General features: G+C 47.5%; 1 protein-coding gene across 1 annotated transcript; it reads right to left on the reverse strand.

Moving 5' to 3' along the window:
* Nucleotides 1–3,707: 3,707 nt before the first annotated feature.
* On the reverse strand, nucleotides 3,708–5,255 carry LOC109760223 (sialyltransferase-like protein 2). The gene has a single exon (XM_040389390.3). The coding sequence runs from the start codon at nucleotides 5,093–5,095 to the stop codon at nucleotides 3,917–3,919; it is 1,179 nt and encodes a 392-aa protein (XP_040245324.1). The 5' UTR covers nucleotides 5,096–5,255; the 3' UTR covers nucleotides 3,708–3,916.
* Nucleotides 5,256–18,873: the final 13,618 nt, after the last annotated feature.

An 18,873-nucleotide genomic window follows, 5' to 3' on the forward strand; every position in this document is an offset into this window, starting at 1 on the left:
GAATTGGTCAATGTCGATGACGATGTTGTGGCGATGATGAGTGGTGGTGTTCTCGACGAAACCGTTCCTAATTAGACAAAACACCTTAGGAAACAGAAAAACCGCGAACTCAAAATCTCAAACGTCAAATGTCAAATGGTGGTAGTGGAATGTGGTGGTGGTTTTGCGGAAGTGCAATGATGGGTTATGCGAGTCAGAGTTGAAGTCACCGTCCCTAAGTAGTCGTAACGCCTTAGGAGACAAACCCACAACTCAAACAAGCTCAAACAAAATTGGGTTAAATTGGGGTGGCGGAAGTGTATGGTGGGCAAGCTTATGCGGAAGTTATGGTGGTGGTTGATGAAGAAGTAATTGTCCCTAAGTAGCCGAAACACCGTAGGAGACTCGAGTCACTACTCAAGCAACCACAAATGATATGGGGATTAAAATGGGTTAGGTTGCGGAAGTTGGTGGTGGTAATGCCGACGATATGGTGAAGGCCCTAGGCAAAGATGCCAAAATTCCAAATTTTGATGGATTCAAATGATGTATGAAGTACTTTTGTGGAAATGGGGATGTCAATAGCTACAAAACGAGCTAAAGAACGTCAAAATCCAAGCCCGGATGAATTAGTTATGGCCGAAACAAAAATCAGTGGAAGTCAGTTTTTTCAGGTACCAGACGTCCAGTGACGGACAGATGCCCGGTGGCTGGGCGCGGGACGGACGTGCGAAAAGGCCGGAAATCTGTGATTTCGGTTCTGTTGAGTGGTTCCGGTCGTCCGGTAAAGGTCGGACGTCCGGTGCTCCGGAATGGTCCGGACATCCGTAAAGTGCCGGTCGTCCGGTGGGTCGGGGTCAACGCGGGATTTGAGATCTAGAACGCGATTTTGGGCGGAAATTGGGGATTTTGGGGTCAAAATTGAGAAGATTTCATGGATGGAAAGTGGGGAAACTTGTGGAGATGCTAGATCCACTTGAAACACAGCAAATTCATGGATCAAATTCAACAAAATATCATCCAAACCAACAAATCACAAAAAAATTGGGGTTACTTTGTGGGGATTTTCGAATTTAGGACGAAATCAACAAAATTAGCCTAGAAAAAGAGGGGTAGGGACTCCAAAAACGTGATCAACCATGGCTCATGATACCAAGATGATGTAGGGTGGAACCCTAGGGGCCGATCTTTCATTTGGAGGGGGATTCCCGAAGAACATGATGAGCACACGAGGGAAAACGAGAGGAAACACTCAAATCAACGAGAAACGGTTACACATGTGCTAGATCCACATACACACGGAGAGATACACGATCCATACCCAACAAAGGACGATACAAACGGTAGCTAGTTCATCCCAATCCGTGAGGAGTTGAGGTCTTGAATCCGAGATGGATCTTCCGGTCTTGATTCCCCTATGGGATCTTCTCCAAAGGAGGTCTTGAACTCCAATGGAGTGGTCTCTCTCTCTCAACAGTAGAGTAGAGTAAATAGGAGCAAAACTCACATACAAATGAGCTATCACTTTGCTAAGCCTAGAAAGGAGAGGGAGGTCTATTTATAGTCTAAGCCACGAAGGGGTAAGTGGGAAAGGGATACAAAGCCAAAAGCCCGGCTGTGCACTGGCAGGCGTCGGACGTCCGAGGGACGTCGGTCGTCCCGTGGCTCGCGGGGGTCCGGACGTCTGGAGGGCGTCGGACTTCCAACATTTCTTCTCTGTACAGGTGTCGCCGGATTTCCGGTAGCGGTCAGTCGTGTGGTGGTTGTAGTGTGTCGGACGTCCGGCATCTCGTCGGCCGTCCGGCCGCTGTAGCGTGCACCGGTTGCGGTTCTTCTAGCTGGCCTGGGCGTGGTCGCGTCGGACGTCCGGTGGTTGTAGCTTTGCTGTAGCTCCGTCTTCTTCTGTCTTCGCTTCCACGCTTCCCTCGCGGATGGTGTAGATGTTTCTTGGCGCTTGCACTCCTCGTCGTCATCCGTTAAGCTCCGGCAATACCTATGCATGCACACGAGAGGAATGTCAAATAGTATACCATCCTCGAAGGGGTTAAGTGAGCACGTGTAAAGAAGATGATTTACCTTTATGTATGTGAAGTAGAGGTTGCACGTGTCACTTGACAAATAGACTTTTAACATGATGATGTCCATAGAATGCTCCACATCAAACAGCCTGATGGACCGACGTCCAATGACTCGAGGCACCCCTAACCCGTAACACCGTCAGCCACCGAGCCGTTGCCGTGATCGATCTTCGATGCTTCTCCTCTCGGATCCACTTACGTGACGGCAGTTTTTTTTTTGAGACAAACGTGACGGCAGCTACCCACCAGCTTCCGGTGACCTTGGCGTAGGACATCTTCATGTATTTTCCTCATACTTGGGCTTCACAATGTGTGGGCTCTTGTTTCTTTTGGGCATATGCTTAGGTAGTAGCAGTAATGCTAACAAAACGACACACCCTGGCTAAGATTTGGAAACATTCTCACACGGAAAACATGAGGAGATTAGGATTCGGAGGATGGAAGAAAAAATGCCAAGGAAGAAGATACAAGTTTTTTTTTTTTTTTTTGCGGGAAGAAGATACAAGTATTATCGTCTAAAATTTTACATAATGGCATCTATAGGGGACACGGAGTTTTGGATCTAGGGAGCGCACGCTCACTGGTAAATAGTTATTAAAAACAAATAGGAAATAAATTTTAAAATTCAGATTTTTTTTTTGTAAATGTTCGTGTTAGTGTACCAGTGTGCTTGCCAATTTTCATGGAAAACGGATAGCAGTACTTCGTCGATGAAAAATCAAAATTAAGTATACCATTTGAAGGTGACATTTGTTGTTTGACTTTTTTTTGCACACATCCACATGCTTAAGCTTTTCCCCTAAAAGTTTGTAGGTAGCATTTTGGTGTCACAACGAACACATCTATTTTTTAAAATAAAAAATTGACCTTGGCAAAATACATTTTTGACGTGCAGGAGCATATACTCCCTAGAGCCAAAAGCAATATCTGCATCTGCAGGTGTGACACAAATTCGGGTGGCATTTTTTCAAAGAGAAAAGTTGTAGTAGCATTTCTCTAAGTCGAGGTGGCATAATTGTAATGTCATTTATCTAATTAACCGATGAGAAAGATTACTCCAGAAAAGTGACGAATGTAAAGAGCACAAAAAGCTACAGTAGTACTTTGATAAACAACAACCTCAAAGTAGCATTGCTCATATAACAGAGATAACATCTGCCTTGGGATCCAAATGAAGCGAGTCATGGATGCATAATGAGAGCGCAGCAGTACTACAGTACTTCAATTTTTGTTCCTGCCAAAATGGCAAGTTATACAGAAAACTCTAATTCTAACTAATGCTAATTGTGTTCATAAAAAGAAAAGAGCAAGGCAATCTGTCGGACAAAAAATTACATAATGACTGAAACAATCTACAACAGTTTGCACCACATTGGACTTACCAGATATTTTGCAGGCCAGTCTTGTAATGAGAAATCAACGTTTTGTGTTTGTTCTGCAACAGAAACGAAACAAAGTAGGCTACTCACTCTCCTCACTTAATGAAATCAGCACTGTATATTGTTCCAAACAAAACATGGTAGGCTACCAAACTGAATAGTCTACGTTACTTTCCTGTTTAAAGCAGAGTGTAAACAACTTCGGTTATTGTCAGCTAGTACTAACCATTTTGACAACTGACAGGTGCAGCAACAGTCCAAAGCATAATACTAGTACAAACAAGAACTTGCGGATTCCCATCATCTGAACCATCTGATCACCAAACTGGCCTACATTTCTGCTTACAAATTTCAGTGAGACTTTCATTTCCATTGCCCCTAATTTACAATTCTCTGTCGGCTAAATTGACATTTTGTCAATCAAGTGTAGTAGTATCAATTTTACAACAACAACACAGTAATACACACAGTTAAGGCACCTCACCAGTACAACCTGACCGGCGGCACCGTGAAGCCTTGGGCCTCGTCAAGGAACGGCACCATCTCCGGTCGCGCCTGGAGGTCGCCGTAGAAATCGTACTCCGCCTGGTAGTCGTGCAGGTCCAGCTCCTTCTTCTGGTTGGTGTGATAATGGTGCTTGGCCCCTGCCGGCTTGCCGAACCCGAATAGGCTCAGTTCCTCGCACACCCCAAGCGCCATCACCACCGCCTGCATACCTGAGGAATAGTGGAAGTACCTCTCGTCGTGCTTCCGGGTCCAGTTGCTCGCCGGAGCACCCGTGTCCGACACGAATCGCTGAATCGAGTAGTACTTGGCAATGCGCGCCGAGAGCGCGTCCAGGCGCGCGTCGGTGACGAGGAGCGGGAATGGGGAGGCGTGGGTGGCGGTTGCGTTGCAGATGAGGGCGTCCAGGAGGTGCGCTGGCTGGCAGATGTACATGGCCATGGGCACGGTGGGGCCATACGGGTGGCACCCGCAGCCTGCGGCGGTGGCGGCACTGCGGGACGCGCAGAGGTGGAGGATGTTGGAGTTGACGAAGGAGAGCGAGGTTTTGGCGCCGACGTCGGCGACGAAGCCGGCCACGCGTGCGTTGTTGAGGCGGATGACGAGCTCGTGCGCGTCGATCTGCGGTCCGCGGCCGGAGCCGAGGAGCGCGCCGCTATTCCCGACGACCGCGCAGGTCGGGAAGCGCCGTCCGAGGACGCCGGCGAGCGAGCTCATGACGCTGGCCACATTACCGGTTCCGCCCCGGCGGCGGCGGTGGTGGGCGAGGAGGAAGGAGTGGAGGGACGTGCGGAAGGACGCGAGCAGGGATTCGTCGGAGGGGAGTGCCTCCGCGGGGATGCGGAGGCGGGACACGGTCCTCGGCCTCGGCGGGCCGCGGGCGGTGCGGGCGAACGGGAGGCGGAGGTAGAGGAGGCGCTGGCGGTTGCCAAGGCTGGGGAACGTGGATATCGAGCCATTCACGAGCAGTGCAGCCGCGTCGGCAAGGACTTGCTCGGATCCCACACCTTCCACCGCGGCGAGGCGACGAAGGAGCGGGTCCCCGGCCGCGGGGCGAAGCGGCGGCTGTAGGGGGGTGAGTTGGCGGCGGAGGGAAAGTGAGAGGAGGGAAAGCAAGGCGAGTACAAGGACCGGCGGGAGATGGCGGGGCTTCATCTCCGGCGGTGCGGGCGGCGAGATCCCGCGGCCATTAGTAGGTGCCGCGTGACTCGAGGGGTGGGGGGTGAGTCGCCGACGTGAGAGAGTGTCAGTGGGGTGGGGGAGAAGTCAGAGCAGCTGGCGCCGAGTGGTGCGAGGCGGGGAAGTATCCAGTGCTACGGAGCACCTAAGTTTATAGGTGCTACAGGAGCTTTTCAGCCATTGAATCAGAGATCTAAAGGCCACAATGCGACCTGACACATATTTGCCAAAAAAACCTTAGAAGTCCAGTTATTTGGTCCAGCTCCAGCACATCCATAGATGACCATGGGATCTGAAATCAACGGTTGGGGAACTCCTGGAGCACCTAAACTTAGGTGCTCCCGTAGCACTAGAAATTTTCCCGGTGCGAGCCAGCTCCGGTGGTTCGAACGAGGTGACCGAACTGTGGGGCCGGATCGCTTTGGGGTATACGTGTCAGTCATGGGTTGGTTGGATAGTTTGTTAGTTCGATGGGCAGTTCGGATGCGCTGCACTCAAACGTCCCAAAAGTAGACATGGTGTGAGTCGTGTTAGCAGCCGTAGAACTGGCCAATAAGGAGGGGATCAAACGGAACATCTAAATCGATCCACGTAATTAAGAAGGCTCTTCTCCCCACAAACAATATTCGCGTGGCTGCCAGCCGGTGAGCCGTGCCCGTTGATTCATTTGGGGTTTGTTTTTATGAAGTTTATGAGAATTTGTTGTGCATGTGTGTATCTTTGTAGTGAGCAAAATATTAGTTATGCGGTGATAGGTTAGAGCATGTCTAGCAGATCCCACAGACCCGGCCGCTATAATAATCTTTGTTTTAAGGTACCAGGCCGAAAAATCGGCCAGAGTGCCGCATATGCAGTTTTCACCGTCTGATTTTTAGTTTCCCCTATCGCTAGAAAATTTTGACAGAGCGAAAGTTTCAGCTCGCACGCTTCATGCCGCCGCCGCAGCATCTCGTCGTCGGCCAGAGTGCCGCATATGCAGTTTTCACCGTCTGATTTTTAGTTTCCCCTATCGCTAGAAAATTTTGACAGAGCGAAAGTTTCAGCTCGCACGCTTCATGCCGCCGCCGCAGCATCTCGTCGTCGATTCTTGCTGCCCCCGCGCCGTCGAGTAGTTCACCACCCTTCCCCGCATCTTTTCCACTAGTTTGGGAGCTCGGGATGGCCATTCCACCCCGCGGGCGCGTGGCCGCCTCCGCCGCCATTGATCCTTTGTGGGGCTTTGCGTGGGGCCTCATTGCGGTCGGAAGATGTTGCTCCGGGCGCGATTAAGCAGTGGATTCATGCTCTCAGCCCTGTTGCCGCGGGCTTGGGGCCACGCGGCCTGGGGAAGAAGGGGTAGCGGATTTGCTACCAGTCATCGGTGGGGGCGGAGCAGCGCCGTTCTTGTGGCCAAAGGTAATTTCTCCAGTAGTTTCCATACGTTTTAATTTTAGGAGACGGGCGATATGTAGATTAAATTAAGGATTATTATTTTTAGATGGATAATGATTGGAGTTCATCAGAGTCGGATGATTCTGACATAGAGAATATGCTTTTTGACGACGATGTTGAGCACCTCATGTTGTTGCATCTCGTCCAAGAATTTGAGGCCGGTAAGAAGAGAAAGCATCGAGGATCGACAGTTGGCCGTCTTTGCATTCCGGGCAACCAAGCTCTCAGCCATTGCATGCTCATGAAAGACTTCACCGAGGTACCGACCTATCCGGCTCACCTCTTTCTTAGGCGACATCGAATGCTTAGATCTCTTTTTCTTCACATTGTGGAAGCTTGCAAGCAAAACTCTCATTTTTCACTCACCGGGGGAATGCCGCCGGTTTGCTTGGGTTTAGTTCATACCAAAGGATATCAGTGGCAATGAGAGTGATAGCATATGTGATACGGGGCTAACCCAGTGTAGCCCGATCTTTCACGATTGGAGTGGATTCCCTCGAAGAACACGAAGAACACGGGGAAGGACGGGGAGAAATCACAAGGGGAAACACTCAAGAACAAGTCCAATCACACATCCACTAGACAATCAAACACACAAGATCACAAGGTACATGAACAACAAAGGGAAAGATACAAGGTAGAGTTTATCTCCATGAGGAGGTCTTGATGATATCCTAGACTGATCTTCCCGTGAGGGGTCTTGAATCCAAGATGGATCTTCTCCGTAGAGGCTGCGGTCTCTCTCGATGGAGTAGATCCGTATGGATGAGCAAAGCTCTATATCAAATGAGCTAATCCTTTGCTAACCCTAGAATGGAGGGGGAAGAGTATATATAGTGGTAGTCACGAAGGGGTAAGTGAGGGGCAAAAGGGTACATGGGCTTCGGCCCGAGTGTCTGCGCACAGGCAGGGCCGGAAGTTCCGAGGACGGTCGAAAGGTCCGAGCAGGGTCCGGGCTATCCAGAGAGTGGGCACACTCTTGGACGGCTTCGATGTAACAGGGCCGGAAGTTCTGGGATGGCCAGAAGTTCCGGGCACCGACCGGAAGTTCCGGGCTTTCCAGAAGCTTGTCCAGGCTTCTTCTTCCTTCTCTTCCACGCTTCCCTCGCAGATGTTGTAGTTGTTCCTTGACGCTTGCACTCCTACTCGTCAACCGTGAAGCTCCGACAACCTATGCATGCACACGGGTGGAGTGTCAAGTAGTATACCACCCTCGAAGGGGTCAAGTGAGCACGTGTAAAGGAGATGATTCACCTTTATGTATGTGAAGTAGATGTCGCGCGTGTCACTTGCCAAACGGGCTCTTGACATGGTGATGTCCATAGGATGCTCCGCATCATCTCCCCCCCCCCCTTGGGAAAGATCCGACCTCGGATCAAAAACCAAATCACCATGGGAAAGAGATGGCTTCGCCGTGTAGAAGTGGACGTTCACCAACTACTTGTCATCTAGTAGCTCGAAATGGGCACTCTCCGATGTCGCACCGTCGTGTGGTTCCTTCAAAAGGAGCAAGGACAAAAAACACTTGGAAAAACAAATGTGGTTAGCGTTAGTGCAAAACCAATCATTCAAGAGGTGATTCACCCAACAAGTGTTGTCATCAAGCATTATATATGGTGTGACAAAGGATTGTGACATGGCATGTAAGCACATAATTTGAGCACAATCAAAGACATCATGGAAATAAACATGCAAATGGGAGGTAGAGGTGCAACTATGTGTGACAAGAGAATAAGCATCTACCAAGTTCATAGCAAGCATTCACAAAAGTGCTCAATGAAAGGTCTATGGTAGGCACAAGAATCATTCACAACACCAAAGAAGATGAGATGTCTAAACACATGGGTCAAGTGCAAGACAATCCAAGCATAACGTACATAGGGTGTAGTGAAGATACTATGGCACTCAACACAATAGAAAGAGCAATTGTTCATCATGTGTGAGGCAATCAAGTCAATCACGTGACAAGCAATGGGATATAGCACATGTGAAGAAATGATTTTGGTACAACCAACCATATGATAGTAGCAAGTAGTCCAAGAATTGGATGCAACACACAAGATATATATGCCATGAGGCATGGAAATGTGGCAATCATGGGTGAAAGCAATATCTCGAACATGCGTGCAAATGGTGCAAGCAACACATGAAGTATGATCCACAATATCCAAGCTCAAGAAAGATATCATCTTGAAGGTGTGTCCTTGTGCATTCTTCACAATGCGGAAGTGGTAGGAAATGTGGTGTAGAAGCGAGTCGTGGTAGAATGTATGAGGCTCACTCTCAAGAGCTCGAATGGTCAACTCACGTGAAGTGGAAGTCGACACCAAGTCCAAGTATCCTACACATGAACACAACAAAAGAAAGAACGTATGCGCATGGTAGATAAACACATCATCCATCATGATGATTCTCTTCTCTTGCACATAACCATTAGAAGTACAAGTGCATGAATAATATGATGCAACAATGGCTATATTCATGGCACTAGGTATATGATGAAAAGAGTTAAGACCAGCATGCTTTACAAGGAATATGTCAAAATCTCCAAATATATGTGAGAATGCTATTGGGGCAATCTCATTAGCAAGACTAAAAGCATTGTTGCACTCAATACATGTCAAATCATCTAACATGAAAGGGGCAACACATGGAAATATATGACAAGAAGCAATAACAATCATGTGCAAAGCATGTATATGGTTGTCACCAAACGCATGAATAGAGCAAGTATGAATCATTGGTGATGCAACATGAGCAAGCATAGAAATCAAATCGTGCAAACTAGTGGAGCGAAGATGCAACACACTAGAGAAAATCATGGCAATCATGTCATGTGAGTAAATAGTATGCATAGACAATGTACATGACATATCGCAAGCACGAGCACAAATCAAGATCAATGTATCATCATAGGCATGGGGTACAAAGCAATCATGGCAATAACAAGCAATATCTCCACCAAGCTTGCAAATACACATACAAGTAGTAGAATCAATCATCATTTGTAATGCAAAGCATGGGTCACAAATGCATGGCAAAGGCATAGGAATGAGCATATCATGCAAAGTGAACATGGCCATATGGGCAAAGGATATATAATGGATAATAACCCATAACCATGTGAGTGCCATGTAGAAGAAATGCACAAAGTCTTTGCACGAAGGGAATGGTGGTAAGGACAATCCACGGGATCCCAAGTCATAATTGCTCTCTAGAGCTCGTTTCGTCAACTCATGGGATTGTGAGGTTGACAAGTATTCATGGGTACCTACAAAACAAAGACACAAACGAAAGAAATTGTGTGTGTGGTAAATGTACACATCATCCATCGTGATGTGTATGTGCACGTGTGAGTTAGCACAAGATAAGAATTGCTCAAAGAAATTTGAAGCGTGTTATAAGAACATGTCATCCATCATGAAAGAATAGTTATTTTGTGTATAACACGATGGGGACACAAATTGAGAATGCAATTATATGGCACATCAATAGCATGTTTATTCATGGGGAGCATATTGTGCACATAATTATGAGGATCATGCAATGGATAGGATGAATCAAAATCTCCTAAAATGTATGAGGAAACTATGGGGGTCTCCTCATGAGCAATATTGGAAACATCATATGGAGAAAATGGACAACATCCAAAACAATGCATATCCGAAGCTAGGTGGTCATGGCATGGCATATGATATAAATGATGCAAAGGAAGCATATCAATATCATCACAAGAAAAACAAATGCCAATAACCATAGGCTTGTCATCTATGCCATATGTGCAAATTGGGTTTATTTTAATGGCATATGCATAGTTACTGCGAAGAGATTGCAAATATGACATATGGTTGATCTCATTCATAGCATAAGACAAGTCAAGCGGATTATCAAACATGATGTGACCAAGAGAATTCTCACAAGAAATCCTATGTAATATGGCGTCACAACTAATAGAATCCACATGGCAATCATCATACTCATCATAAATGGGTAAATCATCGCATGGTGAAATCATACTAGAATGAAGCATGGTAATAGGGGGATCAACATCATGCAAGCAATCAATGTCAAGAATGTCCACTAGTGGGACTAGAGCATCACCTTCACCTATGTTACCTTGTTCATTCCAGTCAAGTGGTGTAGGTGAGGTGGGAATGACCAAATGGTGGTCATCATCATCGTGATGGAACCATGTGGGGGTGCATCATATTCCACCATGGCCATCGTCTTGTCCAAAGGGAGGACGAAGTCGTCGCGGATTGGCGCGTCATCATAAATGGGACCTAGCACCAAATGAGAAGACACAATGGAGGTAGAGGTTAAGTCGTTAGAAATCATAGTGGCCTCACATGCCCTATCAACTATCACACTCTCTCTATGTGGTGGTTCACTCACTCCCTCAAAGTAGGTGCACTCAAAGTCACATATTGTCGTGGTTTTGTCACGACAGATGTCCTAGAGAAAGGACTTAGTCGTGGAGCCATCGCTACGGGTTAGCTTAAAGGGGTTAAAGCGGACAAGGGACGCAAGAGAGTTTATACTAGTTCAACCCCTTGCGATGAAGGTAAAAGCCTACGTCTAGTTGTGATGGAATTGATGGGGTTTCGATGACCAGGGAGCGAATACGCTTTGCCTAAGTCTCGAGTTGTTGTCTGTTGTCCCTGAACCGCCGCCGGGTCGTCCCCTTATATACATGGGTTGACGCCCGCCGGTTTACAGAATCCCGAGGCCGGCTCATAATCGTGTCCGGCTCGGTCTCTGCTACTTCTATCTTACAACACAAGTTTACATATCAATGTCGATTTATGTCTACAGGCCTTAAACCGGCTTTGGGCCCTGGGCCTTCATGAAGCGTCACCGTCTGTCTTCATGGACTTCAGATACAGATGAACTACTTATGGGGTTAACCCGGCCTCTCCTGGCCGGTTTATGCCCAGTGGTAATATCCCCAACATTAGGCCCCAGATTGATTTGAACTGGTTCATGTCAATCCTCAATACTTAAGAAAATTTCTTCTTCAACATCTTCACACAATCTTGTAAACCGCCGTGACATCATCTTCTAGGATCATGGTAAACCACCATGACGTCACCTGTCATTAACGAGCCTCCGACAATCGAGGCGACAACTCCGCCTTATATCCAAAATTTAGGCTCCTTGATTTTCGCGCCTGACGCTTATCTTTCTGCCCTTATAAATAGGGCCAGGGGGTCTTTCCATTCCCCCCCGTATCTCTTCACCTCGTCCTCTTCCTTGCGCTGCCCGACCTTTGGAGCTCCGCCGCCACCGTCGACCTTCGCTTCTTCCTCAACTCCGGCCGCTGCATCACCCTGAACGCACCAGAGAATCGCGGCGCCTCTCTGCTCTTCCATCAGCATCGGTAAGCCTTCTTTCCTTCCGCCGTAGATCTATCATTAGGGTTTCAGTGTTCATCGGTGTTCGTCGGTGTTCGTCGTTGTGCAATAGCTCTTTGATTCAAACCTTGATATTTATCTTGTACGGCGATAGCCGTAGCCCTTCTTTTCCATCCATGCATCTCGTTTAAGTAGAAAATCCCATCTGAACCTTCATCAACTGCTTCGGTACCAATATTTAGGTCTGAATATATTTTCGTTTTCTGACATGCGGTAGATCCAAAATTATAATGCCAACTTGTGAAACCTGTTTTTCCCTTCACTTATACATCTTTAATACTAGATTGGGCGGTTTAACTTCATATACAAAATGATGACCCAGTAGATACCATTAGTCCCCAGTTGAACCGCCAATGCTTTCATCATTGTACTGTTTCCATTGTCAGACTCCGGTTTACAAATAACCAATCCCGGTTTATCAATATGCTTGTATCCTTATACTGTTGTGTAGTTGTCCACTGTAAATCTTAAACCAGCAATAATCATGTTTCAGATTTCCATTGCCATGGCCAAGCAAGTCTATGGATGCAACTGGGCTCCCTCTCGAGTAACCGAAGAGCAATTAAACAATCTTGTTAAAACGGGCGCTTTAGCTAAAAAAGATGTCATCCACTGGAGGGTCCCTGGCCCGAAAAATCCTCCTACACCCAAGGATGGAGAGGTAGTCGTGTTCGCTGATCATCTCGGACGAGGTTTTAGCCCTCCCGGTTCAAAAAATTTCCGGGATGTACTGGCTAGTTTCCAATTGCGCCCTCAAGACATCGGTCCCAATTCTGTAACCAACATCTGCCACTTCCAAGTCTTTTGTGAGGTTTATCTGCAAGAGGAACCTTCAGTCGAACTGTTTCGGGATTTCTTTCACTTAAACCGTCGCACAGAGTTCTCGGATGGATCCAATACGGAACTGGGCGGAATGGCGGTTCAGAAAAGGAAGGAAGTCACCTTCCCCCATCCCAAACTCCACAGTCACCCCAAAGAGTGGAACCAGACTTGGTTTTACTGCATGGATACATCTCCATCTGATGAAAGCCCCCTGCCGGGTTACCGCCCTGAACGCCTTAGCAACACACATCCTTTTCCTCAGAGGTTGACGGCAAGAGAAAGGGCCAACTATGCTCCCCAATTATCAAAGCTTAGAGCCTTCATGGCGAACGGTTTGACAGGAGTTGATCTTGCTCGTTGCTGGATAAGCTGGGGTATTCTTCCCTTAAGCCGGTGCTCCGGTTTGATGTGTGAGTATACGGGGAGTTTGAAGGATGCTCAGCGGCACACTGACATTCAGCTTACAAATGCAGAAGTCACTGAGGCTGTAAAAAAGATACTGAACGAACCGGACGCTGTCTGTGCCCAAACCGGACTACTCCCTTTCTGCAGCTTCAACAAACCACCAGCTGTAAGAATCATATAATCTTTTTATCTGAAGTTGCTTCTGTCCAAATATTCTCCAAAAGTGTGATTATTTTCTGACAGGGTGATGATCCGTTCTGGAACAAGAAACCATCCCAAGACAAACCGGCGAAGCCGCAAGATAAACCGGTCAAGCCAGTTCGTCCAAAGACCAAGGTTGTTAAAAAACCTGCCAAGAGAAGGACCACTGCATCCTCCGATCCACCAGCTGATGAAGATGTGGGTAACCCGGAACCAGAGGTAGAACTTGACTCTCTTGGTTCATTTTTCGTACATCTCATTGACAATGATTATTATCAGGACGACGCTGAAGGCAGTCATGCTGAGGACGTAGAGGTAACCATTCTTTCCTCCGATTCAGATCCTCTGCCAACATCAAAAATCCGTCAAGCAAACCGGAAAGTAAAATTTTCTCACCCTCTTGCTTACTTGGACCCAAACTTTCTTTTGAAGACGCAGCAGCACGAAGCTCGCCGTACAACCTGGCACAGTGGCCAGGTAGTTACCTCCACCGGTTTACCGAACAGTCCGGTGCGGAAGTGCCGATCAGAGGTCTCTTATCCCATTGATACTTCATGCCCAAAAGCAGGTTGTTTCCGCCAGCCTCTTAACCCGTCTGATTCAAATTATCAGGGTACTTCTCACTCATCCTCTGGCGAGTCATCGGCCACGCAGCTTCCACCCCTCAAAACAGTTCCTGGGTGAGCTATGCACGTGTCTTTATTCTTGATGTGTTATCTTTACATACTGTACTGATCCTTATGTCTATCTTTTCTTAGCGCCAAGCCAAGACCCGGCAAGAAGGCTCGGTTAAGCAAACTGGCTGATGATAATGTAGCTGCTGAACCGGAAACAACTCCAGATCCGGAAGAAATCGACACTGACAACATGCTTAACGATCCGCCGCCTCAAGACCATGACTTCCTTGCCGAACAAGTGCAAGTTGACACTACAAGCCATGCAGACCGGCCAACCAGCCCTGTCCGAACTGATGACAAACCGGCCAGTCCGGTTAAGGATACTGACAAACTGCCAACTCCAGCGAAGGCTGATGATGATCAAGATGATGACATTATGATTACTGGCACTGGCCACACCACTCCTGGCAACCCTGTCGCTTTGTCAAAGCATACTGCAAAGGATGAGCTCTCTGCTATCGGCAAAGGCAAATGGAATGCCGATTTATCAAGCTACGCCCATCTCAATGCTCAAGACATTCACTCTGGCTTCTTGAACCGTCTGTATACTAGCCGTGACTATGAAGCTAGTTCGGTAAACTTGATGAAGGAGCGATATGAGGTAACTACTATTTTTCTCTTTTGTCCAATTGCAGTTTATCAACTCCTAGTAGCCCCCAAGTGACGGTTTATGATACCAATCTAAACCGGGACTTTGTCATAACTTAACTTTGCATATTTAGCCTCCAGGGACCAGATTACTTCTCTATGATGAACCGGTTCCTTAAAATTTGCCATACTGCTCTTTCATCGGTATAGCCCCCAAGGGCCGGTTTAACTTTATAAAGATGAACCGGGACTGTATAAGAATTCCCATACCAACAGTTTTTGAGCAAACACACATTAGCCCCCAAGTGCCAAGATTAATACTTGTATTGTGCTTGGGACTTGTAGAAATTTCTGATAAGGAGCAAATATGCATTAGCCCCCAAGTATCAAGGGCATAACTTGTTATGTGCTTGATACTTCAAATATGTACTATCAACTCATTATGTATCTGTCTCTTTATAGGCTGAACTGAGCAAGAAGGAAAGCCAAACCGCTGATCTGCAAGAGAACATCAAGTCCCAACAGGCCGAAACTTCCAAAGCAAAAGATGAGCTGACGAGCGCCTTAGCCGCCATGGAAAAGCTAAAGGAGAGCTTCGCCAAGGAGTGGGCGGATTGGAACACAGAGAAATCCGCTTTGCGGAAAAGAGCTGAAGACGCTGAAGCAGCTCTCAAACCGGTGGTAGACGAGCTGACTGGTGTAAAACGGCAGATACATGCCATGACTGCTGCTGTGTTCGGTAAGCATCCTTGCTTTATACTTTCAACATATCTTCCCATATGTTGCCGGTTCGCTGATGTTTGCAATGATGCAGGAACTCGCATTAGTCATCTGGGCTCTGATGTTCAAAAGAAGCTGAAGGCTGCCTACACGCTGATAGAACAACTGTATACCGGCGCACAACAAATTATCTGCACCGCTTCTCACAACAAGCCGCCCCTGACGTTAATCAAGGATACCTTAGACAGGCTATCTATGCTGCTTGCCCGGGTAGAAGAGCTAAAGGTCTGCTGCAAGGGCTGGCGCTATGACCGCACTAACCCGGGCAAAAGCATGGGTGCCTGATCTTGATCCGACGGACGTGGCTAAAGGCTACCCAAGCTTAAAAGAAGACGGATCAGAATTTTGCAATGAAGATCTCCGCGCCATAAACCGGGAAGTACGTCCACTGGCTTGTCAACTTGCTGAAGAGGCTGATCTTTCATTTTACCAGGCGAGTTATGGTACCAATAACAAGCTGGTTGCTGCACCAACTCCTGAGGCTCAAAACATGATCCCTCCAATCCATAAGCACACTTATGCCCCTGACATTGAACCGTCCACCCTTATAAGCGACGAAGTTGTGTTCCAAGCTTTAACTGGGATCGACTGGACAACTGTTGACTTCTAACCGCTGGGTAGGGACGAAGATGAGCCGGTGCAAGATGATCCGCAGCCGTCAGGTCAAGCTGATAAGCAATCATAATCTGGGGGCCGGTTTAGTCGTCCACTTGCTGCAATGCTTATTGAGAAACAATTATCCCTTTGGGCACTGAAACGCCTTGTAATAGGCTAGTTAAAACACTTGGTCTGTTATGCCTTAGTGCATATCTATGTGCAACTAATGCGTGTTAATCTGCCATGCTTAAGATATGATGTTCATAATCCATAGCTATTTATTCAAGTTGTTCCTGCAGATAAGAAGCTTAAAGCGCCCTGAAGGTTTACCACCGGGCGGGTCATGATACCCAAATATATATATGACCAAGGTTTATAACCAAGGTAAAAGATAACCAAATATGGAAATATATGGTACCTGTGACCTTTAGGCATAGTGTTGGCTGACCAACTTTGTAATGAGGGTAATAACCCTAATCCGGAGTAGAAGTAACTCCTGTTATATGACGCCGGCTTATCAGAAAACCGTTCCGGGCTGTGATAAACACCAGTTTATTCCATACTGGTGACTTTAAGTCAAAACCAGACCGAGCTGATAGTCTCCGGATTATAATTTGATTGTATATTGTCAACTTGTAGTTGATAGCCTAACCGGGCTGATAAACATCGGTTTAAAAACGTCACAAATATTATTAAAACAAAGAAAAATCAGCAAAAGGCAAATGAAAACCGTTGTAGTTGAGGCTTTTCACGGGCTGCCAGGCCCCAAATTTGATCAAGAGGTGTAGCTATGGTTCGGGTTCGACCAAGCCCCCAAGTGATGTTGCGGCATTACGCCGATAAAGAGGTGTAGCTATGGTTCGGGTTCGACCAAGCCCCCAAGTGATGCTGTGGCATTGCGCCGATCAAGAGGTGTAGCTATGGTTCGGATACGACCAAGCCCCCAAGTGATGTTGTGGCATTACGCCGATCAAGAGGTGTAGCTATGGTTCGGATACGACCAAGCCCCCAAGTGATGCTGTGGCATTACGCCGATCAAGAGGTGTAGCTATGGTTCGGGTTCGACCAAGCCCCCAAGTGATTTAATATCAAGCTTTGAGAAGCTAAATCAAGGGGTAAACCGGACGCCGCTTTGTAAGCTCCATGTAACCACACATGATGTAAGAAAACAACAGATACCCCGCTTTAGCTGAGGTTCCGATTTATTATATTGATCATAATATATACAATGTCATAATATGTACATAAGCAGAGCATGTAGCTCAAGTATAGTAGGGCCAAAGATGAGCAATATTCCACGGCCGGTTGGTCTCCTCCTCCGATTTACGTGAGTCTTTGCGCTCTCGAACATCGATTAGGTAGTATGACCCGTTGTGCAGATTCTTGCTGACCACAAAAGGTCCTTCCCAAGGGGGGATAACTTGTGCATATCCGTCTGATCCTGGATGAGTCGAAGCACCAAATCTCCTTCCTGAAAGGTTCTGGTTCTAACCCGGCGGCTATGATAACGACGCAGATCTTGCTGATAAATCGCCGAACATGCTGCCGCCATGTCACGCTCCTCATCTAACAGGTCAAGAGCTTCCTGTCGTGCTTTCTCGTTGTCAGCTTCAACGTATGCCGCTACACGAGGTGAGTCATGACAGATGTCACTAGGAAGAACCGCTTCCGCTCCATAAACCATGAGGAACAGTGTGTATCCTGTCGATCTGTTGGGTGTGGTATTGATACTCCATAACACTGAAGGTAGCTCCTCAACCCAACAACCCGGCGTCCGTTGCAAAGGAACCATAAGCCGGGGTTTGATGCCTCTCAAGATCTCTTGATTGGCCCTCTCCGCTTGACCATTGGACTGGGGGTGAGCCACTGATGACACGTCAAGCCGGATGTGCTCACGTTGACAAAACTCCTTCATGGCACCCTTTGACAGATTGGTACCATTGTCTGTTATAATGCTATGTGGAAAGCCAAACCGAAAGATCACCTTTTTGATGAATTGAACCGCCGTGGCTGCGTCACACTTACTAACTGGCTCTGCCTCCACCCACTTCGTGAACTTATCAACCGCCACCAAAAGGTGGGTCTTCTTGTCCTTGGACCTCTTGAAATGCCCAACCATATCCAGCCCCCAAGTTGCAAACGGCCAGGTGATTGGAATCATCCTCAATTCTTGAGCCGATACATGAGCGCGCCTTGAGAATTTCTGACAGCCATCACATCTTTTGACCAAGTCCTCGGCATCAGCATGAGCTGTCAACCAATAGAAACCGTGACGAAACGCCTTGGCCACCAAAGATTTTGAACCGGCATGGTGACCACAATCTCCTTCGTGGATCTCACGCAAAATTTCACGGCCTTCCTCAGGAGACACGCAGCGTTGAAACGCCCCTGTCACACTGCAATGATGTAACTCTCCATTGATAATAGTCATGGACTTGGACCGCCGGCTTATCTGCCTGGCCAAGGTTTCATCCTCTGGTAACTCGCCCCGGTTCATATACGCCAGATATGGAACCGTCCAATCCGGGATAACATGAAGAGCCGCCACCAACTGAGCCTCGAGACCAGGAACAGCCAAATCCTCTTCACCAGGGAGCTTGACGGACGGATTATGCAAAACATCCAGGAAGACATTAGGTGGAACCGGTTTACGTTGGGAACCCAGGCGGCTTAAAGCGTCCGCCGCTTCATTCTTCCGCCGGTCCACATGATCCACCTAATAACCTTTAAAGTGACCTGCAACAATATCCACCTCACGACGATATGCTGCCATTAGTGGGTCCTTGGAATCCCAAGTGCCGGACACTTGTTGAGCCACCAGATCCGAGTCACCAAAGCA

The sequence above is a fragment of the Aegilops tauschii genome, chromosome 5, assembly GCF_002575655.3.
Source record: "Aegilops tauschii subsp. strangulata cultivar AL8/78 chromosome 5, Aet v6.0, whole genome shotgun sequence".
In the NCBI taxonomy this organism is placed as follows: Eukaryota; Viridiplantae; Streptophyta; class Magnoliopsida; order Poales; family Poaceae; genus Aegilops; species Aegilops tauschii.

Coding starts and splice junctions, on each gene's coding strand:
- LOC109760223 (XM_040389390.3), bottom strand. CDS start 5,095: ATGAAGCCCCGCCATCTCCCGCCGGTCCTTGTACTCGCCTTGCTTTCC.